The sequence below is a fragment of the Uranotaenia lowii genome, chromosome 1 (assembly GCF_029784155.1).
Source record: "Uranotaenia lowii strain MFRU-FL chromosome 1, ASM2978415v1, whole genome shotgun sequence".
NCBI classification, from domain to species: domain Eukaryota; kingdom Metazoa; phylum Arthropoda; class Insecta; order Diptera; family Culicidae; genus Uranotaenia; species Uranotaenia lowii.
The window spans coordinates 55532197-55557976 of record NC_073691.1 but is presented as its reverse complement, the minus strand read 5'-3'; the positions used below and the strand labels follow the sequence as shown (position 1 = coordinate 55557976).

At 38.9% G+C, this 25780-nt stretch overlaps 1 protein-coding gene across 1 annotated transcript in view; it reads right to left on the bottom strand.

Moving 5' to 3' along the window:
* LOC129754342 (E3 ubiquitin-protein ligase HECW2) overlaps positions 1-24903 on the bottom strand; it is a 165848-nt gene extending 140945 nt beyond the window's left edge. Inside the window, exons 1-4 of the mRNA XM_055750337.1 lie at positions 24289-24903; positions 23897-24225; positions 15385-17657; positions 6247-6413 (exon numbers count right to left, since the gene is read on the bottom strand). Coding sequence (XP_055606312.1) covers positions 6247-6413; positions 15385-17657; positions 23897-24225; positions 24289-24341 — 2822 coding nt within the window. The 5' untranslated portion in view covers positions 24342-24903. The remainder of the gene's footprint in view (positions 1-6246; positions 6414-15384; positions 17658-23896; positions 24226-24288) is intronic.
* Positions 24904-25780: the final 877 nt, after the last annotated feature.

Genomic DNA, 25780 nt, shown 5'->3' with positions numbered 1-25780 from the left:
TTGAAAGAATAATAATTCATGCTTTAGGACCGAGGACACCTCTGCATCCTATCAAAACAATTTTTTGTGTGGATTGGGTAAAAATGATATGATCAGGAAACACTTTTCACTATTGTTATGCAATCTTGGTTAAAATCCTATCTTTCTAGGCTGCCTGATTTTGTATTGAAACTCTTCAATTCTGATGAAATTTTTTTTTCTATAGTGACTGCGGGTATTTCCTGCACCTAAGTGATTTTGGTTTTTCAAGGCTGTGTAAAAAATTCAAATGCATGATTCAAATGGTTACAACCCCACATTAGTTAGGATTTTTTATGTACTTTAAGGAATAAATATCGTAGTTGATGAAATACACGAAAAAAGTTTGGAAAAATGCATCTGAAAAATGTGTTTCGTGCACATAATTCCGTGCACTCTCTCTCTCTCTTGCATGTTTTTAATTCCATGCACTTTTGCACCTAATTCCGTGCACTCTGAACTTTGTTATTTATCTACAGTTTGTGTTGATTAAATAAATGCGGTGACTTTCAAGCTATAATAAACCTGGTAATAAATCTGGTTAAACCCCAGCCCCTCCATATTAAAAACTTTCATAATTAGTGAATGACCCCGAAGAAAAATATAGTAAACAAAGTATTGTGGACTCAACTTTGCATTAACGCTTTGCAACACCAGAAAGTGACGTTTCAACCGAAGATTGCTGGCGTTGCTATTTTATCTTGGGCTGTGTAAAGCATAAAATGCTGTAGGCATTTGACAGCATTGTGCGTAAGTTCAATGTCTACACGATAGCATAAAATTATGTTGGATATAAATAATTTTTCGCATAGAAAAAAACATTTTTTCAGGAAAATGCACGGAATTATGTGCTGCACGGAATTGCCCGCAGTCACGGTACATAATTAAAATTTGATAAGATATCATAAGGGTTACCATTGTAAGTTGTCGCTTACTTAACAATTCATTTCAGAAGCATAATTGATGAAAAACTGTCGAAATCATCTAAATAAATAAATTATTCAAAATGTGCTGATATAGAAAACATTATGCGGAATTTTTTTCTCTAGGCGAGGCATGCTATGTGAGCTACTAGATTTCGAAAAAAATACGCGCCCAACAAGAGAGTTTAAATGCAACATGAAAAACCTGTTAGACTGAACTCCACGTGGAGACATTAGTTATGCCATGCTTATACTTTATTGAATAAAAGTTAACGATGATGCATAATTCCAGGGGTAAAAACCAACAATGTTATAAGCAGGGTAACGGACTTATTCTAGACCAAAGGACCAATTTTGGACCACCATAATCATGAAATTTTTTAGCAAATATTTTTGAAGCTCGGGCACCTCATGTAATGCACTTTTTTTTCATTATTAGTTGCATTATGAGAGAGCTAGACAAGGTGGTCCAAAATTAGTCCGTTACCCTATTACGTGAAAACGACCGTGGAGAAGTTTTTGAGGTCGGGAATGGTTCCTACGAAGTAAAGATGTACCGAATATACGGGCGGCCGCCCAAAAACCGTTAGGTCGAATATTCGGCTTACCGAATAGTTGAGCTAAGTGTTTGGTCGAATAGGCCGAATATTTCTTGTAAAAATTTATTCAATGGCATGATTGTCAAATTTTTCAAGTGATTATGACAATATTAAAACATCCAAAAGTAGTATTGAAAAAGCTACACAATTATCAGAAACTTCTGGTTTAAGTAGAACATCTTAGGCTCAGGTGTGTCTTTCACTGTAGACAGTGTTAATTCTTTGATTACCGTTATTCCAGATTTCCATGATTTCCAGGCTTGCCCATAAATCTAATTAAGAATTCGAGTATTTTTAGCGGATTTGTGCCAACCTAACCACACAATTAACACTCGACTTATTACTAGACACGAAAAACCGCTAATGAATGAAGATAACCCACCAATTATGTCGCCGCTTTTTACCTTCACCAAAAGGAAAATTTCATAAAGAAACCATCTTTCGACGAATAATACGACACTCGTAGTACACTATCCTGCCAGTAATTTCTTCGTTTGACCAGTAGTCGGACATCGTCCTATAGATGGGCAACATCGAGCTCGAAACCAGTCGACAAAAAAGGTAACTTTCAATCCTATTTTTCTGTTTGAAAGAACGTTCAAGAGCTTCAAAATGAACATAAATTTTTGTTTAACCCTTAGATAGATAGAGATTTTACACTGCTTCTTTGATTCTATGAAAACTATAAGTTTCAAGTTATATTTTTTCACTGTCCTCTTGTATGCATTAGCCTAGATTCCGTTAAGATATTTTTCACAAATTTATTCAAAATTTGTTTTAAACTGCCCGACCGTGCGGTAAAAGCATGGTATGCTTAAGGTTTAAGATAATCGTTCTTTTTAACAGTAGTTTTGAAAATATCTTGCTGAAATTTGACTTTTATCTATTTCGATACCAAATAAACGATTTCAAATTGACTGGCACCTTTTCCGACATGTTTTGTCCCAGATTTTACAGGAACCCAATCTCTTTGGTGGTAAACGCCCTAAACATTTTAACTATCAGAAAGACCTCTACTTAAAAAAGATATTGTAATAAATCATCTGTTTGAAAATAATCGACTCAACAACATGAGAGACATTGAGGTGGATGAAATAGAATAACTGAAATAATCACTTATGTAATTTTTAAAAAACTCGACAGAATATTAGACCGAATATCGTTTGGCCGAACAGTTCAAAGGGTCTATATTCGGTAAGTCGGGTAAGACGGACACCCTAAGGTAGAATCGCAATAGAAAACCAGATATTGCTATTTTCATCGCAGTTTTCGTGCAGATGGGCAGTTTAGTTGGTTTACTATCGCATTAACCACTGGAATTATTAAATTTCCTTCATCAAGACTGTTTTTTAGCCATCTAAAAAATGCTTGCAAATTACACTTCTCAAAAATGGTCGGGTAAAACGGACACTGTTCAGAAATGGTACATTTTGCCGCAAAAATTGCTGTAAATGTAGATATTTTTGTGAGTTAAGTATAAGAAAGCGTTTTTAAACCTAAATGGAACCAACTGGTCCGAGTCCAGAAGCGAAACAGTGTGGTTTCGGAATTCCGTATTTTATAGGCGCTTTCTTCACCGGAGATCCTGTTTTTACAGTTTTTATGGCCTGTTTGAGATGTTGAGTGCTTTTCGACCGGCAATTGCTCTTTCCAAGGTCGTCTGAAGGCATATGGAGGATCAAACCGATGAAAAATTTAAAATACCTGGAGAAACTTATGTGTCCGTTTTACCCGACCTTGAGGTGTCCGTCTTACCCGCCTTAGCAACTTTTTTTCCAAACGATTGATGTTCAAGCCCTTTGACCGAAACTCGCTGATTTTCTTCCATATGGTTAAAAAGAAGCCTAATAAACACGCTTCCTTTGAAAACGGTTGACATTTTCAAAAATTTTGCGAGTTTTGAACTATTTTATGAGGAGAGAAAATTACATCAAATAATGGATTCTCAAAGCTTTTGTTTGTTTTGAGGGTCTCGAAAGTGTTGATACACTCAGGCGAACATATTCCCATCGTTAGATTAGCGCCAAACATTGTAATTCTCGAAATATTGAAAGTGTCCGTTTTACCCGACTTTCCCCTACATCTCTATTACGAAGTTTGAAGCCACTCTCACGGTGTACTTGAGGAGACTCTCCCCTATCCTAGTGTGTTATTCAGGAAAAAAATCGATCGGGGGTCTAAAACATTTTTTTTAAAGATTTGTAAAAAAAATACACAAACAGAACATTCAAGTTTTTGCTTATAGTTTTCCTTAAAAAACCTAAAATGTTACTAGATAATTACTTTGAACATCATATGAATGATGAAGATTTGATCACTATGAATCAGAACGTTATAGGTACTGTTGGAAACTGGCCATCGTGCCAGTCCGCGGTTGTCCAAAAGTCGCTGAGAAATAACAGCGAAAACTAAACGTCATCGTTGCCGTCAAAAGTGACCGCACGAGGAAAATTTTCACTTCTGTAAGCCATTTTGTATCGAGTTGCGTACTGCGTAGAAGCAGGAAATCAAAATTAAACTAAAAGTTTAAAGTGTTCCGTTTTGCCAAATATTGTTTGTTCGTATCATAAGCGTAGGATCATGTAGGTATACATATAGTTTGATGTGGCTTGTGATTAACTTTTTTTCTTTAGTATCAGGCAAAACGCTGATATTCGATTGACCATCTCTGTTGAACAGAGCGCTAAAAGTAGCAAATCGGTAATGATTAATAATTTTCTTGTATAACGCCACAAATTACCCAGAATATTGTCCACAGGACTCTTTGCTCTCGATACGAGGTTGAACTGAGTTGTATTAGGGCCGGAATAGCTAGGGTCACTAATTTGTAAGTTCTAACCTATAAAACCATTTTGAACCATGTTTGTAATAACCTATCATTTATTCCGTAAAATTGAAGCACTACAAAACTATAAATATAGTCCGCTATCAGTACCAGTGCAACGCTTTTTCATTTGCCGCCCTATCACAACAGGTACAGATCTGTTAACTAAAACATCGTCAAATATCATGGCTTGTGAAACCGATAAAGGTCATAGCTTGAAGAACATTTTGTTGGAGGACGCATTCTTTTGGATATACGTTGCTTGGGATGAAGTACCTACAACATATAATAATTCCAAGATCGTGGAAAAAAATTGAGTGATTTTCGAAGAAAAACTTGTTCACGAAGATGAAGTTGCCATGGCTAATTTGTTGATTGAAAAAAATAACGATGGTACAATTTTGACACATGACATCGAGGATAGATATGGTAAATAGCAAAGCGTTTACGGATGAAGAAATTTTGAGTATGCCTTTTAGATGATCAAACAGAAATGGACGAGGACCTCAAGGCATTGGAACCATTAAACCTTTCGGAAGTAACATTATATGCAGAATCAGTAACATCGACCCCAATTGATTCGTGTGATTGTCCAAATATCATAAATGATTTTGAAAGTGTACGATTGTTGGACAAAATAGAATTCATTCATCTATAATTTGTTGATTTTTCAAATTTTAAATGTTGTTAACTATTTTTTTTAAACTTAATTACTAAATTTCGGATATGCTTCTAATTAATTGAATTCCCCCATGACACAAATCTTGAGAAGTGTGTTTTTAAAAAACATCTTGAAGTGAAAGAAGCGTTAAGGGAAAAACAAATCGCCAACTCTCGAGAAAACAACAAACAGCAAGATAAACTTTATTCGACAATCCTCGAAAAACACCCTCACTGTCCATTGAATGTGACATCGGGTGCAACCAACCAAAAATTTGGCAGTGTGTGTTTAGTTGTTATTATTTTGGACAAACCCCAATCGAAATTTGAACCTAAGGCCAATCATTTGAACGGTGCGGTCATTCGGATCTTCCACTGAACACTACTGAATTTAAAAAAAAAAAAATCAAAATAATTTTAAAAACAAAACCAACCTAATAAAAATTAATGCCTCAATCGAAGGGATAAATCCGTATTCACTTGGAGCTCATCACCATTCCGATTGGTACGCTTCGCTGACATATCCTCTTGAAAGGTCGACCAAAACACACGAACGAAGAAGTTCATTCAGCAAACAGGATGCACTTCAATGTGAATGTAACGAGATGGTTTCGCATTTAGTTGGGGGTTTGTTTATATTTTTTCATCTACATTTATACCCTGGGCATCGTAAAATCAGAACAGAAAGGAAGCGAACAACATGTGGAAACCAACAATCTCGTGTGGTGGATTTGCTCCGTTGCCAGCCATTTGCAAATGCCAATTCGTTGAGTGCCATAATTTTTGCGAGGATCTTATTTACGCGAACTTATATGAACTAATTTCAGCAATCCGTGAAGGTCGCTCCATACTGCGAACTTTAGATTTGTTTTTGTTTAAATTAAACACAACAATGAAATAATTTTAGCAAAATCAAACTTAAACATCGTTTTCATTCCAACAAAGCAAAACAGAACTATAAAACACACTAACCAAATCCAGCGAACCATAGCCTCGGTTGAGAGAAGGATCGTCCGTTCTAGTTCGCGGATTAGAACGTCCTTGTTTAAGTTCATCGCCGGGTGCTGCTTCCCTGTTTAAATTTTTGTTCAACTTCCCATTTTGATATTTACACGAACGAATAGATAAACCGCACACTTCAACGAACATTCACTAATTGTGTTTTGTATTCTATCACCCATTTAAAATATTTAAAAATTAAAAATTTTTAAAGAAAACTTACCTTAACAGGATCGTCAGCTGCAGGTCGTGGCTGAGTCGATCTAGTGCCGCGGTTCCTTCCACCCGAATGGAGTTGATTTTTTCCCGTAGGTTCCGGGAACAGGCTGCGGCACCGTGTCGTTCCCGAAGAATCTCCAGAATATTCGGTTGCCGCAGGAATGCAACGACCTGATATGAGGGAAAAAATTTATAAGTAAAATATATAGTTCAAGATAAATTTAAATATATAATTCAAGATAAATTTAAATTTGTTCTGAAACAGCACTCGCATAAAACAATTTCAAATGAGAATGATTTACAATAACAAGCTAAACGCCACAGATTTTTCAAAATTTATGAAAATTCATTGTTTAATTCAGGGTTGAATAAAGGGTGTTACGATCAAAAGTTTGTCAAATTCAAAACGACACATTTTTAACATGCTTCCTTGGAAGCAGAGATATAAAAGTGCCTGGTATTTCAGGATTTTTCTGGTTTATCGAGGCCGGACAACCTGATAAGCCATTGAATTTCCCTGATTTTTGAAAATATGCCAAGTAACGTCGTCCGAAGAGGACATGGTGCGTTAGCCAACTTTAGCTAAATCTTTGTTTCCGCCATGCTCTGATATGGGAGGGTTGCCATCCGTCCCGCAAAAGCGGGACATGTCCCGCTTTTTTTTTTTTCATGGAATGCTTTTACAAAGTTTACTGACATACACTGGAAAAAATCAAACTTTATCCTCAATGTAAATTCTATGGTTCAATAAGAAAAATCATTCCAATACGTCTTTTTTTCTCAAAATAAGCAACACAACACAAAAAGTTGAATGCGCCTTTTTCTTCAAAATAAGCATAATTTTATCAGAGCGGACATAAGACAATACAAAATAACCCTAAAGTTACAGTAAGAATGTGGTTCAGTTTAGCGTTTCATCACGTTCAATCAATGCAATGTTTATAAATTTAGTTTTAAGAATATATTGTGTAAAATGCTTCTAAATAATTGAAAATCTTAATTTTTCGACAAAATCCTTGTTAAATTTCCTTTTATCATACACCGCGGAGGATGTTAATGTCGTCAAATTGGTCTCAAGAGGAAGTGATATTAGCTCTTACCGGTTCATATCATTCAAAGTCGGCATTTCTCTGGATTTGAAACAGAAAGCATTGAATCCTAATTCTTGGCCTAAGGGATTATATTTCCGGGAATTTGTGGACTACAACTCGAAGCAGTTTCGTGGTCCTCAACTGTAATCAACCGCCAGCAAATATCTATTGGACACCGGGACGCACCACTCATGCCAATTCGGAAGTTCTCTTCTCTGACCACCTAAGGCCGATCGTTCCTGTTACAAGTCGTCCCGTTTATCGGTCAGGTGGTTCAGGGGGAGGCTTCCAATTGCCATGCAACGGCAAGTATTCTTTTACTTTGGACTTTTCTCCCAGTCATACATTCCTGCCTTCTAGCCCCGCCTCGAATTATTGGTTTGATTGGTTTCATTCTTCCCGCTATGATGAGCAAAATCATTTTGATACAAACTTGGTGCAGGAGTATGCTGCTGATGATATTTTGGATACCAACTCTATCTCGGCGAATCTCAATTGGACATCGGGACACACCATTACTCATTCCAATTCGGAAGTTCTCTTCTCTGGCCACCAACGACCGACTGTTCCTGTCCAAAGTCGTCCCGTTTATCGGTCAGGTGGTTCAGGGGGAGGCTTCCAATTGCCATGCAATGGCGAGTATTCGTCTGTTTTAAGATTTCCCTTCCGTCATGCATCTCAACTTTCCAGCCACGCATCGTATGCGTCGAATGCACTCAGTTTTGCCCGTGACGATGAATCAATACATGTTGATGGCAACTTACTGCTGCAGCCTACTGCCGACGAAAACCCGGCTACCGAGGGTGTTCCGATAAATTGCAATTGGACTTCGGGACGCATCATTACTCATGTCAATTCGGAAGCTCTTTGCTCTGGCCACCAACGACCGACTGTTCCTGTTACAAGTCCTCCCGTTGATCGGTCAGGTGGTTCAGGGGGAGGCTTCCAATTGCCAAGTTACGGCAAGTATTCGTCTGTTCCGAGCACTTCACCCAGTGATGCATTTTTGCCTTCTAGCCTTGCATCGAACAGGACTCCGTCTACTCAACCCAACGAGGCAGCTTGGTGCTATTACCAAAACGTTCGGGGCCTACGCACTAAAACAGAGGACTTCTATCTGGCAACTATCGATTGCAGCTACGATGTCATCATTTTGACCGAAACTGGCTTGACTGATTCGATCAATACTGCCCAACTATTCGGCAATAGATACTCAGTGTTTCGATGCGGCCGCAGCTCGCGAAATAGTTTTAAAAAAATGCTTTGGTGGAGTTTTGATTGTTGTTAAACAACACCACGTGAGCAGCTTTGTCACCACTGATAGCGGATATGATTTAGAACAAGTCTGTGTTGCAGCGAACATCAACGGGAAAAAAAATATTTTCTGTGCCATATATGTACCTCCTGACAAAAGTAATTGTATGCACATTTTGGAGTCCCATGTGGCCACCGTACGCGAGTTGTGCACCCGTGCTTCTGCTGAGGAGTCCGTCTTGGTATGTGGCGATTATAACCAACCTCGTTTGTTGTGGGAGGCGAGTGATGCAGGTGCGAAACTCTTGAATGTTACACCTATCAGTGCTTCCGCCGCCTCATTGATCGATGGAATGAATTCGCTCAATCTGAATCAATTCAACGCTATCAGCAATCATCTCGGACGGATACTGGATCTTGTTTCTGGCTCAAGTGAGGAACTAATTGTAACTAGAAATGCTCCCGATGTGCTCGTACCGATAGACATACATCACCCACCTATCGTCTTCGATTTACCTGCTGCTATGTCTACCAATTACGGTTCTCGAAACACCTCCGAACCTAGGAATAGGCCTTTAAATTTCCGGAAAACGGACTTTTCATTGCTCTTTCAATACTTGAACAGTGTTGACTAGGATGCAGTTTTCGGAGACTCATCAGTTGATGCTATGACAGAATCGTTCTGCAACTTGATCTGTACCTGGTACTGTACCAATGATGCTGTCGGTAACTCCCCAGATACCTGTTCCAACTTATTTGCAGAGCATTTCAAGTCAGTTTTTCTGAACACCGTTCCATCCGAAAGAGAGTGCAGTGAAGCCATCAATCCTGTACCTGTCGATGTTTTCGACTTGAATACTTTTGAAATTGATCAAGATCTTATTGAGCGCTCTGCGAAAAAACTTAAAAGCTCATTTGCTCCTGGACCTGATGGGATTCCAGCTGTTATCTATCGTCGCTGCATCGAAGCTCTTTCCTTGCCTCTGGCTAAAATCTAAAACAGATCATTCCAGAAAAGAAAATTTCCAGACAAATGGAAAAATTCGTTTATGTTTCCGGTGTACAAAAATTGCGATCGTCGAGACGTTAAGCAATATCGTGGTATTACCAGTTTGTCTGCAGGGTCTAAGCTCTTTGAAATAATTGTTGGTCAAGCCCTTTTACACGCTTCATCGCAGTACATCGCACCTGAACAGCATGGCTTCATGCCTGGTAGATCGGTGAGTACTAACTCCATAGAATACACGTCGGTTTGCCTCAATCAGTTGGAAAATAAAAAACAAGTCGATGCGGTGTATACAGATATCAAAGCCGCTTTTGACGCGATTGATCATATGATTTTGCTCGCTAAGCTTGCCAAGCTTGGCATTCATGACAACACGATTGCTTGGCTGAAATCCTTTCTTACCGAGCGCTGCATAAGGATCAAGTACGGCACTAGCATTTCATATCCTTTTACCAATCGATCTGGCGTCCCTCAAGGGAGTAATTTGGGGCCATTATTATTTGCACTATTTTTTAACGATTTCATTACAAGTCTAGAAGACGGAACGGAAATTGGTTACACTGATGACCTTAAAATATTTCTGCCAGTGGAATGTACTGCTGATTGCATTCGCCTCCAATCTCTGCTGAACCACTTCTAGACAGGTCTAGACAGAACAAACTTACAGTCAGTGTTTCAAAATGCTCTGTGATTACTTTTCATCGGAATAAAACACCGATCCCTTATGACTATAGTATCGGCAGCCAATTTTTGAAAAGGGTCTTTGAAGTGAATGATCTTGGCGTGATCCTCGATGCGCAGCTTACTTTCAACAGTCAACGCTCTTCAGTTATCAACAAAGCGAATCGTCAGCTCGGCCTCATCACCAAAGTGTCACGTGAATTCAAAGATCCTTTGTGCTTGAAATCACTGTACTGCGCCCTCGTCAGATCTATAACTGCGCATGCTGCTGTAGTCCAACAAAGTTGGATCTTGAGGATTGAACGTGTACAGAAGCGGTTTGTCAGATTCGCCTTGCGACACCTGCCTTGGCGTCATCCCAAAGATCTTCCAGCATATTCAGATCGGTGTCAGCTTTTGGGTCTCGAAACACTCGAATGTCGCCGAAAGACTCAACAGGCTTCTTTCGTTGTTAAGATTATAAATGGAGAAGTTCAATCGCCAAATCTTTTAAGGATGATAAACCTCAGTGCACCGTCGAGAACTCTGAGATCTAATTCGTTGCTTTCACATCAAATCCACCGAACATCGTATGGCTACAATGAACCACTCAGTACAATGATGCGTATGTTTCAGGATGCTGAGCACCTGCATCAGTTCGAAGAATCATCCAGCTGATTTATTCGTCGAATTCGTCAGTCCAAATTGTTTTACTAATTTGATTGTAACTAAACCTTTTCATTTAAACATTTGCGTTAATTTAGAGCAGTGGTTTTTAAAATGGTTCCTACCACCCCCTGTTCGGCGTTAAGAGTTTTTAAGGGGGCAGTGAGCTCATCTTTTGAATTTTGAGGGGCGTTGGAAGGGCTAAGGGTGGCGGTGAGGTAATATTATCACATTAAAGATCGCGGAAAAATATAAGCAGGAAAACACCAAAATTTGGCATCCTATATCTCAGAGACGATTGGACCAAATCGCACCAATTTGGATTTACTGAAATTTTTGTGCTTAATTCTGAAGAGTTATGTTCAATTTTTAAATTCAGAATATTTGAGTTACGCCTTTTAAAGTAGCTCAGTAGCGGCAAGTGAAATAACTAGATATCTAGTTATACCTAGTCCTCAATTTGTTGAAATCCTCATTTACACAAACAACGTAGATTCGGAATGACAACGAGTAAGTTCAATGCCCAACAATTACGTTACAGAACTAAAAATCATATTACAGACAACTAACTTCATTAATTCCACGAAGTTGTAATGTAACAAATTTCGTAACGATCTATGTTCTAATTTCGTTAGTTTCAAAGAACTTTCAAATTATTGGGTTATGAATATAAATTGTCGGAATTCAATTATCAGAAACTATTTTAACAGGAGTGATTTAAAGATATTTTGTTTCATGAATATAATTTAGAAATTTTTGTTATCAAGGAAATATACTAATTTTACGTTATGTCACCGAACTGAGAGTAATTTATTTGTATTCCTGAAATAGCAAATAAAAAATTTTGATTACCGAAATTCAAGACTATTGTTTTCAAAAAAACAGATTATTTTCATGTTTAAGTGATTATGTTATCTTTTCAGCTTTCTATTAAGTGTAGATTTTTTCTATTCAAGGTGTTCAATCTCAAGAATATCTAGGCAGAAGCTGTATCGTTTTTTCCGGAAATCCACCTCTTTGAAGCAAACTTTCTTATGATTAGTATCGTTGAATAAATTAAGAATAATAAATTCTAAAAATCATTTTTTTGTTTTTCATGTAGGCATGTTATTTCATCAGTTAGTTAGTAAGTTATCAGTTTTTGACCGAACTCGAACAACAGTCAACAAGTGAGACGTCGGTGCACGGTAATGCATAATATGTAGAGATTTACCGAATAGTGGTATTCGGCGAACGGCCGAATACCGAATATTGACCTTTTCAACTATTCGGCCAAACGAATATTCGGCCGAATATTCGGTCGATTATTCTATTGAGCTTTTAATGAAAAAAAAAAATTAAGGGATTATTTCAATGCTTTCAATTTCTTCCATATGAGGGCCCCTCATGTTTTTAAGTCGATTATTTTCAACCGGATGATAATATCGGATGATGAATTACAAGATATTCTTAAGCAGGGGTCTTTCTGATTTTTAAAATGTCACAAATAACTGAAAAGAAATCAGATGACTAGTCGCTTCTAGGGTGTTTATCCCCGAAGAGATTGCGTTCCTGTAAAATCGGGGATAAAAATGTCGAAACAGGTGCCAAGCTATTTGAATTTGTTTCTTTGATATTGAATTAGAAAAAAAAAATATTTAAAAGGGTAAAATTTATTTTTATTTTGAAATTTTTGAAAAATCATAATTGAACACCAAATCTAAAAGTTTGAAGAAATTTGAGTTTTTTATGTGATTTAGCAAATAATCTGACAAAATTCGGGACATTTTAAACAACATCTGGACATCCCGGACAGATTTCACTGATCTGGAATCTTCGCTGGATTTATGAGCAAGCCTGAATCCAGAAAATGTGGAATAAACTAAAATTAAAGAATAAAGCGATACTTGTCAGCATTCTCCTGTAGTGAAAGATACGCGGATACACCTTAGATGTTTTGCTACCATAAGTTTTTAATGATTGCGCTGCTTTTCAACACTACTTTTCAATATTTTCTAAATTATCCAAAGTCATTTGAAAAATTTTACAAGTCTGTAGTAGATATTCGGCCTATTCGGCCGAATACTTAACTCAACAGTTTTTGGCGGTATTCGGCGGTAAATCGGATCCTAAATTTCAGAAAAAGATTTTGGAATTTCATAATGTTCTTCATTTGAATTTTATAGCTATTTTTTCAAGATATTAAATTGAGTGCAAGAGAGAGTAAAAGAATCATTACTTTGGTTCAGAACCTCGTTTCCTTTTTGCCATCTAATTATGAAATCAAAATTAGAGTTTTTATGCTGAATTTGAAATTCTAATTTTTATTTTTATTTCATATTTGTAGTAGCTTTATATTGTGTATTCAAATTTTTTTTAAAAAGATTTTGAATTTGATTCTGAATTCATGATTTTCCCTTGATTGTGCAAATCTCTTAAAACATAAACAAATTCTAATAAATACTTTCTCTCAAAACATTAATTTAAAAAAAAAATCAATACATTAATATTTGTTATATATGACGATTGAAAATATCTATAATATTAATATATTGTCAGTATTTTTCATCGTTATTTGGTGTTAGAACTTTTTTCCGCATTAGCAATTCTTTTTTATAACCATGGTTTTGTAATTTTTGATTGTTTTATAGGCTCAAAATAGAGGTATCTCGCGACCAACACAAACAAAGTTCGTTTTGTAGTAGAACCGTTCCGAAATAAACATCATAACAAGAAGCATATTTTTTTCTTTTTTCTATATATATTTTTTTATATTAAAATTGCACTTTCATTAGATAAGGAAAGCCAAACTCGTTGGATGTGAGAATTTTTTATTCATTCAGGTCGATTTTTTTAACAAATTTGACCTTTAGAGTTCTGAAATAATGAATGTTTCTTCTTGATTGAAATTATCTTACTAGATTCGCAAACTTAAATTAAGCAAAGAATGGGGTTTTTTGGATGTTTTCTGCAATAATCGGAACTTGCATAAATGATTCAACAAACAAAAAATTTAAATTTAAGATTATTTAAAAGTTAATTTTGAAATAAACTTAATTGAAGCCTTCATTTTGTATTATTTTTTATATTTAAATCATTTTTAAAAATGAAACAAACCAACATGTTTTTATAATAAACTGTTGTTTCTTTATTTATGGTTTACATATCTGTTTCTAGTTTGTTATTTTGTGAAAAAAAAATTTAAAATCGATTTCATAAACATTACATAATGTTTTTTTTTTATTTAAAAAAGGGCCAAAATTAGTTGCTTTATTAATCATGATAGATATTACTTAACATAAAAACATAGAAGAAAATTACAAATCATATGACTTCCTATGTATAAATTTTACGACAATATTCTTATTTTCTTCTATTTAAGCGAACAAAAAAGCTACTACATGGTGAATGCAATGCATTGTCTCCTGTCATCAGAAAAAAACAGAAATTTCCTACATCTTTACTTAGATATTTGATTGTTTCAAAATTTGTCATTCCAATAAATTTAAAAGAAAATGCATAATTTCAAATAAGCATTCCAGAATGTTTCTCGCACGTTCTCGGGCATTTTCGTTCGAAAAAAAACCCACAAACCCCGAACATCTGATTTCCAATTTTTAAGCTAAAGTCGGGCAATATCCGGGAAAATCTGAGCAAAATCCAGACACTATTCTACAAAAAAAAACAAGAGAAAGAAGTGGAAACAAGAGAAGAGTGGAAATCACTTGAAAGTTTAATTTATTATCAAAGTGTTTGCTTCCAAAAATCCCAACGTTTCAAAACTTTGTATGAGTTATTTTTTCACTAAAATTAGCAAACAATATGAAAAAAAAAATCCGAGCAAAATTCAGGCGATTTTTCATAAAAACCGGGCATTCAGCCTTGTTCCAAATTTTCCAATGAATATTCGGACAAACTTTTTTTTTATCTGGGATTTTAAAATTCGGACAAACTTGGATAAATCTGGGATATCTAGAATGCTCAGAAGTTGAAGGAAACGCAAAACTCTCAACCATTTGCTCGTGTAAATTTAGACTTATGAGGCAAATTTTTTGAAAAACATTTTTTAATAGTGAAGTGCACAGAATCAACCAAAAGATTATTGTTGAATCTACTATATTTATTGTGTATGAATGTATAAACGAATGAATGTATAAACCAACTATACTGTCAAGTAGAATCGATATGATTTTTAGAACGCATAAATTTCATGAGATATTCTATTGAATTCATTACGTTCAATCATTTTTCTATGAGAATCATATGAATAATTTGTTTGGTTGCTCTAGCATAAGGTGTCCAGAATTTTTCCCGCACGGATCCGGGCTAGACCAATCCGGACAATTTTATCAAAAAAACCTGTCAGTGTGTTTCGCGTTCGCGTTTACATGCACTATGTCATCGGTCTTAGGCGGAAGAATTGCAATTGCTCTGAGAACCGCGGGTTCTAAAGTATACCTAAAAAAGGAGACACTAAATAACTTACCTTATCATTATACGCCACCGGAATTTCCGGCGATCCAATACTCAACCGAGGCAAGGCCGGCGGACGTGGTGGCGGAACCGGAGCAACATCAACCGGTGGAGGCAGCACGGTGGCAGGGACGGCGGCAGCAGCGATCAACTGTTCTGAGGGCGGCCGATGCCGGGACCGCAAACAGTCGGTAGGCACTCGCGGGTCCATGAAAGACGTACGGCGGTTGGCGTGATCGATGAAGAACTGTTTCCCATTTTGGTCCATCTTTGATTCCCAACCGGTTGGGAGATCTTTTTCCGGGGAAGCGAAACAATTTACGAGGGCAACGAGATCGCGATTGTGCTGATAGCGGCCGAAGCAGCTGGGGTCTCGCCGTACTCTGGAGACCATATGTTTGAGGGCTGAGTTGCGGTTGTAGATGAGAATAGCATCGGTGTTGGTGTGAAGCATGGAGTAGAAATCTGGACGGCAGATCATTAGGAGAGCGGGGTGAGCTGAGCGATCTACGGTGAGATTCTCCGTTTGGGTGACAACTTGTCTAGGATTGATGGGTTCGAAGCCGAATCTGGGAGGACTTCTGCTGCCACTGGTTGGGTCTCTTCTATCGTAGATCGTTCGACGGATTGACTGGTATCGGCGATCGAGCTGTTGCCGGTGCTGATCTGGACCGGTCATTCCTGTATGCGAGCCAGGTCGTTGCCAAGACGTAGTTCGGGTTGTATGATCTATGTAGAAAATTCGTCCATGGCTATCCATCCGAGCTTCCCAAGCAGGTGGAAGGGGCTCGTCTGGCTCAGCAAGAGCTCCTCGAGCTCTTTCGGGAATCGAAGGAAGTCTGGTGCTTGTTAGATGACGCATGGAAACATCTGTTTCAATGTCGTCTTCACGCCCCTCGGCTACGCGTAGTTGATCAACTCTACTTCCAGTAATTGCTATCAAATCATTGTAGCGCATTTCCGGAGAAACTACGGTCTCCGGTGAGAAGAGATTCCGAGGACGAAGATCCGGTGGACCGAATCCATCAGATGAAACACGCAGTCTACGAGCATGATGGGTTGGTGTCGGGGGACAAATGAGATCAGCCCGGGTGACCCCAACTCTGGTCAGTGGACGGGGTTGCGGTCTTATCGGTTTGGGATGCATGATAGCTACAGGTGATGATCGATCCGGAGAATGTTCCAAGGGTGACCCTGACCTAGTTGATGACCCAGATGGAGGACTCCTGGCTCTGGGTGAAAGGTTTTGAATCGGTATCAAAACATGTGTGGGTCTCAGAGGCTCTACATGCATCGCTTCTCCAAGCGTTAAAGGACTTTTGATGTTTTGCCTAGTTCTCCCATTGGACAGTGCTCTAGTTAAGGGTCGATGCGGCTTTATTACTCTCAATTCCCCATCAACAACGATAACGGGATCACTGGAGCATCCCGGCTGTTGTCGATCTTCTTCCGGAAAACTGTATTCAGCACGAGTAGCTTTCTTCAACGGAGGCTTCGATACAGGTTTGACATTAGTTTCCGGAACTTCATGCACCGGTTCGATCTCAGTTGGATTGGCATTCCGATCCAGTCGATTCAATCTCAAAGGAGTATTATCCGACAGACTGCCATCAGTTTCCGGAGTCGCCAAGGGAGCACTTTCAATAATTCCCTCCAACGGTTGCCTAATAATACGTGCAACCTTGTCATGTTTGATGTGTTTAGGATTCTTACCGAAAAACTCTCCAGGAGTAAAATCGACTCCTGTCTCACCTTCACCTTCAGCGTTAGTTCCATAAGAAGGTTCATCAGTGTCAATGATGTCAAAGGAAAATTCCTCCGCTCCCTGAATCATTGAAGAATTAGACTTTTTATGATTCTTCGGAGGCCAAGAACGTTCCAGGGGTCGATGAATTTGAATACTAGGGCTGATGATCGATTCCTGTCGTTCATCCAAAGAACTCGTCAATGTCGGACTAGTGGTATTCCATACACTCAAATACTCCGTAGTAGGTTGCGAGGGTGACGATTTGAGAGATCCATTGTGGCGAACTTTTTTCTTGGTTCCATTTATGGCCATCGGTTCGTCTTCTTGGGAAGTGGTTGGAACTTTGGCTTTCCGGCGTACCCCGGAACAGGGGGCCGAAGAAGTGGACGAGCCGCAGGAATCTCCATGATGGCCGCCGCCGCCTCCGCCGTTGCTCGAGGGTGAGATTGCTGCTGCCGTACAACAAGCTGCTGGAGAAGGCTGCTGCTGATGCTGCTGGTTTTGAGCTTGGGAGTTTCGGGCCGGGGAGGGTTCGCCATCTGTAAATAGTGGAAACATGCATTTGAAGTGATTTCTAATCTATTGTGTATTCTAGTTGAATTGGGTATAAACAGATGAAAAGCCCGAATAATACTCATCTACATATAGTAGCTACTTTTAGATACAGTTTAAAAACATTTTGAAAGGAAAAAATACAACGATGATCTGCTGGTATTACAACTTTATTTTCACAAGGGCGCTCGTTCCTAAGGCTTAGTCACAAGACTTTCCAGCAACAATCTATTGGTAAACAATATTGTTAGGCGGTCTAAAGGCAATAGCTAATTGCACTTTTGAATGTTATGTTTGTGATTGAAGACCTCTTTTTACTGCATACTGTAGTGTGTAAAATATTAGAAATATGTCCTTAGATGACCTTAGAGGTACAGCCAGCGACTGTCGAAAATAATCCCGATTGTAGTGACAAAGTTCTCCGGAAGCGAAAGAGATCTTACCAATCAAAATTTCACCGAACAACAAAAATACATCAGTGCCAGGGAAGTTCCGTAGCCATGAAAAATCCCCAGCCAGGAACCAAGATCCATTGTAAAGTCTTTGAGGTGATCAATACCAATGCTGATGCCTAAGCCGTGGTCTTTCTCACGACGACTGTATCGAAGCTCCCGTAGAAGGGTACAGAAGTACGAAGAAGAGATTTCATCCTACCAATAGGTTTGGCCTTATCAGCCTCCAGTCAACGTTGGAATGTAGGTGAACTCTCACCTCTGGGAACGCTATAGCCTGGATCCCGTATTCGAAGTTGCACTGAGCACGGGCTGATCAACCGGCACCCGTAGCCTGTGTTGAACTCCATGTGGCGATAAACAATGCCGACCCGGCTAGTCTCAAGTTAGTCGATTGGAGGAGGTACAGTACCGTAAGGCCACGTTCGATATCGGAAGTTACCATTAGTGCCCGTGGTGTAGAACTCCTACTACTTCGTAGTCACCTGCTAAGGTAGGAGTAAACATACAATTGGGAACTACCACAGTGAGGGATTCAGAATTCAGTGGCAAATTTCTATCTCTATAACAATAAACAAGTGAGAAAATTATAACTGGTGTATTTAAAGTGTTTCTTTGATCATCCTTCGCTTAAATTTGTACGACCCTGAGGCGATGTTCAGGGAGTTTCAGTGAACTTGTTCATTTAGCTGAACCGTTTGTTACAACGACCGGAGCCATTGAAGATCGTCGATCCGGAGCCCAGGATAAAGTTCGCTCAACCGGAGAATATCGTTGGACCGGGGCCATAGAAGATTGTAATGGAACTTCAATAAGCCGAACACCAGATGCAAAGTCGCAGAGACAGGCCAGAATGAAGAAGCAGTAGCAGCTAAGGCGTCAAACTGAAAGAGTAGAAGAAGGTCCGTTGGGAATCAAAACGTACACATTGAGGAAGAGTAAACACAACGGACATCTTCTAGATGCAGTTGTGAACTGCAAATGAAATACATTTTCGGCACGAAATTGACGTTATTGTCCGCATACCACTTCAACACGTCCTTGGAGTAGTAGCGTGTTTATCGTGTCCTGGGTCACCAAAGGTGCACTCAGCTTCCCGGACATGCTCTGGAACGCTGAACATATCCATGGCCGTGAAAAACAGGTTGCCGGGGATCTGTTTGAAGTCGGCCTTCACATATGTTTCGTCGTCCATGATGCAGCATTGAACTTTCGTTAGCATGTTGAGGTACAACCACAGAGAACAGACATATAAGCTAGCCCACGAAACTTGTGTAAAACACCCAACACCCTTTTTGAACCAATTTTTGATTTTTGGTTGGGCCACCAGATGTCTCCAAACACACCAAAGAGAACTGTCAAAACAAAGCTGACTAAGTTTCAGTCAGTTTTCTATAGGTCGTATGAGCTGCTTAGCATGCTTCAAGAAAATCGCTATTGAAGTTTCGTAATACGTTCATCATGTTGCATAAAAAAAAATAATCATAAAAGTTATTATCTTTTTCCATCAAATTTGTTAGAAATACAAAGTTTAAAACAGCTGGATGCTAAAGTTATATGTGAAAGTAACCCGCTTTGAGATGCCTAGAATCAGTAGCCCTTATTCTGCGCCGCGCGTGACGTGATGATTGTCACCTCACTTCGGAGTCACCGTGAGATTTGTCACCTTATTCCTGTAGTCGATATGGGTAAAGTGACAGAGATTCATTCTAGGTGAGTGGCCAAATGAACACATCTGTAAAAATGGTAGAAATTAGCTGGTGCTGATTTGATTTTGCTTTCGCTTCGGATTTTCCGAATTAGTTTTTCGTGTAACGGTTTAGAATTTCGGTTCGAAAATGGCCATCATCGGATTGTACGGTCACAGCAAGCTGCTTGAGGATGATAAACGGACGATTTGTGCGACGTAAGTAGAAATTTCGCTCATCAAAGCTGGGTTCGGATGTAAGTAATTGCCGAAAAAACAAAATCAGATGCCGACGGCTCCGAATGGTGCCGGTTTATATATTTTACCCAACCGAGGCTACCACCGTAGCATGCCGGAAATGATCGATCCGAATAGTTAGTTGATTGTGGCGTACTGATTCTTTACTAATGGATTTTATTGTTATTTTTTAGATTTGGAAAAGTGGTCGCAATCTTAGAACTGGACAAGAACTTACAACATGAATTCGCCATCTTCGAGGCTGCGCCACAGGAAAGTCGTGGTATTCCGTCAAAAAAGCCGAAACACATTTTCACATTTTACAAAAAATTTCAATAAATAAAAAAAATATACATATTCAAAACTATCATTCTTTATCATTCATTTAACTATTTAGAGCCTTTCATTCCCGTGTACATAAATTTACTGTTCAATTTCTTTTTCGTCATCACCTGAAAAGGTACCGACAATCCTCATCGATTGCCGAATTAGTTCAGCGAATCTAGATTTGTTCGTGAAAATTGTTTTTAAAATGGTCAAACTTTAATGTTGTTGAACTTTTAGAGCCAAATTATTCCCTGTTTCATAAATTTTTCATTGAATTTCTATCTCGTCGCCACCTGAAAAGGTACCGACAATTGTCACCTAAAATCGTCACCCGAATGCGACGATTCTCACCCACGGTGACTACGAGAATAGGGTAAGAACTCACAAAGTTCATCCGAAGTGACGTTCCTCACCTAAACCGACTGCTGGAATTGAGTGACTTGGGTGACTCTCCTATCGTCACGTCACTCGAGGCGCAGAATAAGGGCCAGTACTGCTGGGTGAGACTGATAGTCAAGAATGTTCTTGTATTTGACTGGACATTTTCTAACATAAATTACTGTTCAAGAAGTGAGAAATCTTATACCAAAGCTGTTAGTTATCTTAACTGTCATAGTAGTGCAAAAATAAAGAAAGTGAAATTCCTCCCAGTTAAAAGTAACTCTGATTTCATTTATTTAGCAATAAATTAAAGCCGTCCATTTTACTGAGACATTGAACTCATTTTTTGTGAGTTCATATACGATTACGTCTTTTCGAAAAATGGGTACTTTAAAGTTGATTTGTAACTTTTGAACGGCGCAATAGATGGCACTGTTTGTAGTCAATTTCTAAGGATTTTTTTTGGTGATTGCATTTGAAATTTTACACACTTTTTTGACGATTTTTTGTTCGAGCTTGTATATCTGTTCTCTGTGGTACAACTTCCTAGCACGGGTTTTGCGGATTTGTTCTGCTTCTCGTCGTGATTAGGGGCATTTGTACCTTGAACGTACGAACAAAACTTTGGCTTAGGTACAGCTTCTTAGCCACATCCCGAACGGCGCGGTTGTGATTACTTTTTCCTTCACTTCCGGGCTTCCAATCGATGATCAATCTTTCCTCGAACCGCTTAATCACTCGCGACACCGTGAAATTTTCGATTTCCAACGTTTTAGCGATGGAACGATGCGAGAGATTCTTGTTCTCGAGATGAATGCGCAAGATTTTTTCACGCACGAGCTGTTCTTTCGACTCCATTTCCGCGAGTTTTGATCACAGGATTTTAAAACTTGCAAGAAAACAATGCAATGGTTAAAAAGTTTGAGCAATTTCATAGTGTGGAAATTTCATCGTGGACATCCTTTATTATTAGTCCTTTCGAATCGCTTGTTGTTGAAGGGATCGCTGCCGTTGATGTTACCCAAAACTCGGTCCCAGAAGAAGCGAAAATAACTGCAGAAGAGCTTATAGATCTCATCCGAAGATCTAAGAATATGAAGGCCTCCGGTTTTGACAACACCTTCAACCTTGAGCTGAAACACCTGAGCCACGGATCTTTTGCCATTTTAGCTAGAATATTCAATCGCTGTTGGAGCTAGCATCAAACTTCCCCTCAGTATGGAAGCTACCCAAGGTCATACCAATTCTCAAGCCCGGGATCCCCGGGAATTATCCAAGATGTTTGATCAAGATCACAAATAGCTGTCTCTTTAACAGAGCATTCTAGATTAGTCCGCAGAGTATAAGTTTCGAACCATTTAACATCGATGTTGGTGTACCACAAGGTAGTATCTTGGGGCCATTATTGTAGAATATTTAAACCTCTGACGTCCCGTCTCTCGCTGATAACGGTGTAATGTCTCAATACGCAGATGACACGGCGATTGTGTACAACGGTCGTCACATACGAGTTCTAACACTTAAACTCCAGACCCTTAAACCCCTAATTGGAATACGTGATCCCTGTGTGGAAAACCTGTGCTCAGACTCACAAACAGCGACAATTGATAGAGAAATAACTACAATGTCCCTGGTTAAGCAGATTTCACTGCTTCCAATTGAAAGTAGAGAGCTATTTTGAATTCATTTCGGAAGATCACGACAATTGACGAGGATCCGAGGTATGCCGGTGATTTCTTGTAGGATGTTGGAGGAACCGTCTTCGAGGATGATGGAGGAACCGTCTTCGAGGATAGTAGAGGAACCGTCTTTTTGAAGGATGTTGGAGAAGCCGTCTTCGAGGATGTTGGACTAAACGCCTTCTTGGAGGATGGTAGAGGAACCATCTGTTTGTCCATTCTGAGGATGCTTACACTTCAAGAACGATTCAAGAACGAATGAATGAAAGAGAACGGAAAGGCTCGTGAAATCCTGATGTAAGTACACGCACATGGATGGGGAAGTGTGGGTTATTTATTCAATCTGTTGCCCCATAATTAACCCAATCATGAATATTTTATTCTGAGCTACCGAAAGCCACAAAATCTTGACACAACGCATTTGTTTATGCTCAGTTCTGCATCAGGTCACTACCAGTTGTCCAGCAAACATGAAGTCGTATCGGAAATGATAGAAATCAGTTTCAATCGGATATGATAGAATGTCCCCCATGTTTGTACATTTTTAAATGATTTTGCTATCTCGCGGGCTTCAATTGAGAAAATGAACGTCATGTTCTCTCTGCAACCAGCAGCGCATCCAGATGGCAATTGAGCAATATTGAGCAATTGAAGAATATAAGAGCAATATGTTTCGCTCTCTTGCATTCTTCCGATAGGTACGAATAAGGTGTCGTATAATGCCCAATTGGTGTAGTTTTTGTCGCTTTAGAAAGAAATGAAATTTATGTATGTATGTTGCATCCACTTTGGTAGCTAATGCTATTTTTTTCAACTTGCATACGATCATGCTATGATGTATATAGAACGTATATCAAAACATCATAGAAATATAGCTACATAAATGTTTGCTGGGTGTAAACTTTTTTTCTGGCTTTCTGCTTGTTTACGCGCTCAGTGTGAGGGATATCGATGACATTTCCTATAGCACGTTCAAGTATGCAGTTAGTAACAATGAAATAAATAAAGCATATTTAAAATTTTAAAGCCCGTGACGCGGAACGAATTTTTTAAATTCGCCTAAAGCGCAGACACCAAAACCTGTATCTGGTATCTGGTGTCTGCGCCTAAAGGTTCCACAGAATGCTGGGTCCTTGTACTCCACATGCTTTCTATGCTATTTCCATGATAGAACTATCTCAAGCCAAAGTCACAAGCCTAGGAATTCAAATTTACAAAATTTTCTAATTTTGAAATCTGGAATCTTTAATTTGCGTTATAATATTCCTAAGTAGTTTTTCTTGCTAAAGAAAAGTGAAGTATCATCAACTTACAACATTAGGGAAATATGTAGAGGAAGTTTTTGAATATCTTTGACGTAGAAGAGAAAGAGCAATAGTTTAAAATCAATCATTATGGTTATGATCATAACAAAGGTTAAAATGACTTATCTAGAATATCATATTGAATGGAAGGTGCCTCACCTATATAATTCAAACTGGCCGCTTCCAACAACTGACCATCACTAGCAGCCGGAAGCTCATGATTCCGTTCCAATTCCAGCTTCTCCTGTTCTGCCAGGATCTCAAAAGCTTTCAGATCTAAACATTCTTCGTACGGGGTGGGAGGAAAATTATCCTGTTCCTGATTTTTCAGTTCAATCGGATCCTCATCGTCATGGTCGTCGTCATCAGTTCTCACCGGTCCCAGAAAAAGTTCTCCCGGACGTTCTGGATGGCTTTCGTGGGGGGATGACAAAGGGCAGTTGCCAACTGCCCCTTCCAGCTCTTCTTCCATCTCATCCGATGGGTCCCTAAAAAGAAGATTCTTTTATCAATCGATTTGATTTGGGTTATGACAGAACAGGAAATCATACCTGGAACAATCCTTGCCACCCGGAGCTGACTCCGGCTGCTCGGAACAACTCATGTTCTGCTACCATATACTACGTTTGCACAGGACCTGGTTCTAATTACATGCTGTAATCGGTTGTTGTCCCGTTCCAATTACAATTTTCTGCTGCCCGTTCCTTTTTATTGCTTTCTGTCGTCGTCTCGTCGTGTCACGAAAAACTGGCTCTACTTTTTGGCGACAGTCTGTCTGGGTTCATTAAATTCTAGGCATATTTTCTTCCATCGTCTCAAGCGAATATATTCTGAGTTGTTTTGAGAATCATTTTCCTACGAATTTGTTGATATTTTTTTGATTAGAGATTTTCATCTTTTCTTTTGATTGATTTTAGCTGGAAAACCTCTATAAAGGATATTATTTTGAAGAAAACAAACTTTTCCTTCTGCCTTCCTTTATCACACACACTTGAATTTCGATCCGCAAAGATAAATCAATTTCAACTTAACCAGCCCAATATATCAGATGTTTCCGGTTCCGTCCTACGGAGTTTTCCAATCATTTTCACAAATCACTTTTCCGAAACAATTTTATCGAACATTTCGACCCGATTTCCGATGCCAATAAGAACGCGAAAATTTCCAACAAGAGATTCAGCACGAAGAAAATGCACTTTTTGACAGCAGCGCGTCCGCTGTCAAAAGTTGCACAACCTGACACGCACACACCTTGAGGGCAAACGAAAAATGTTTCACCAACACCAATCGACCCGATCAGATGTGATGATTGGATGTAAACAACGCTGCAACCGACCGGCATGCATCTGGTTGGAAGCAAAACAAAAAACAGCTGATTCCCGTGGGGGAAGCGAAAAGCACGTGGTTGCGCCGAGAGAGCCGAAGAGATGTGAGCCGATCCATTCCAATCGGAAAAATGGCTGAGAACAGATGAAGGTCTCGGTTGAAGTGAGATTTTTGTTCTCTCTGACAGCATTTTTGAGGTTTGGATCTTTGGAAACGTTCAGACAGTGCCATCTGCTGGAAGTTATGTTGGCGCAAAAAAATGTTGAGTTGAGGGTGACTTTTGTAGTTCAGAATACAAATTCATTCATTCATAATTTTGAAATTTATTCTATTTTCAGGATCTTCTTTCGAAGTTCTGATTCAATCCAGTCCAACCGTATTAGGATATGGATTTTGTTGATAATTATGCAGCATTAAGTTTTTAATTAAGAATCAGAACTTTGCAAAATGTGTTGTATTGTCATTTTCTGTTTGCATTGTAGTTGTATGAATATCCAATCAATTGACGCAACTGCCAATTGATATTAAAAATAAAACCTCGTCAACGACCAAACGGTTAGTTTGCTATTCCAAATCTCGACCCTAAAACCCTCCATCTCAATCGAGAAGGTTGCCATCCGTCCTCTTCAACCTCTTCCAGTTCAGCTCCCTGAAACTTGTCTCCTACCGGATTCCTTCGCTTAATAAATCTGCCAATAAAGTGCAGATTCACACTCC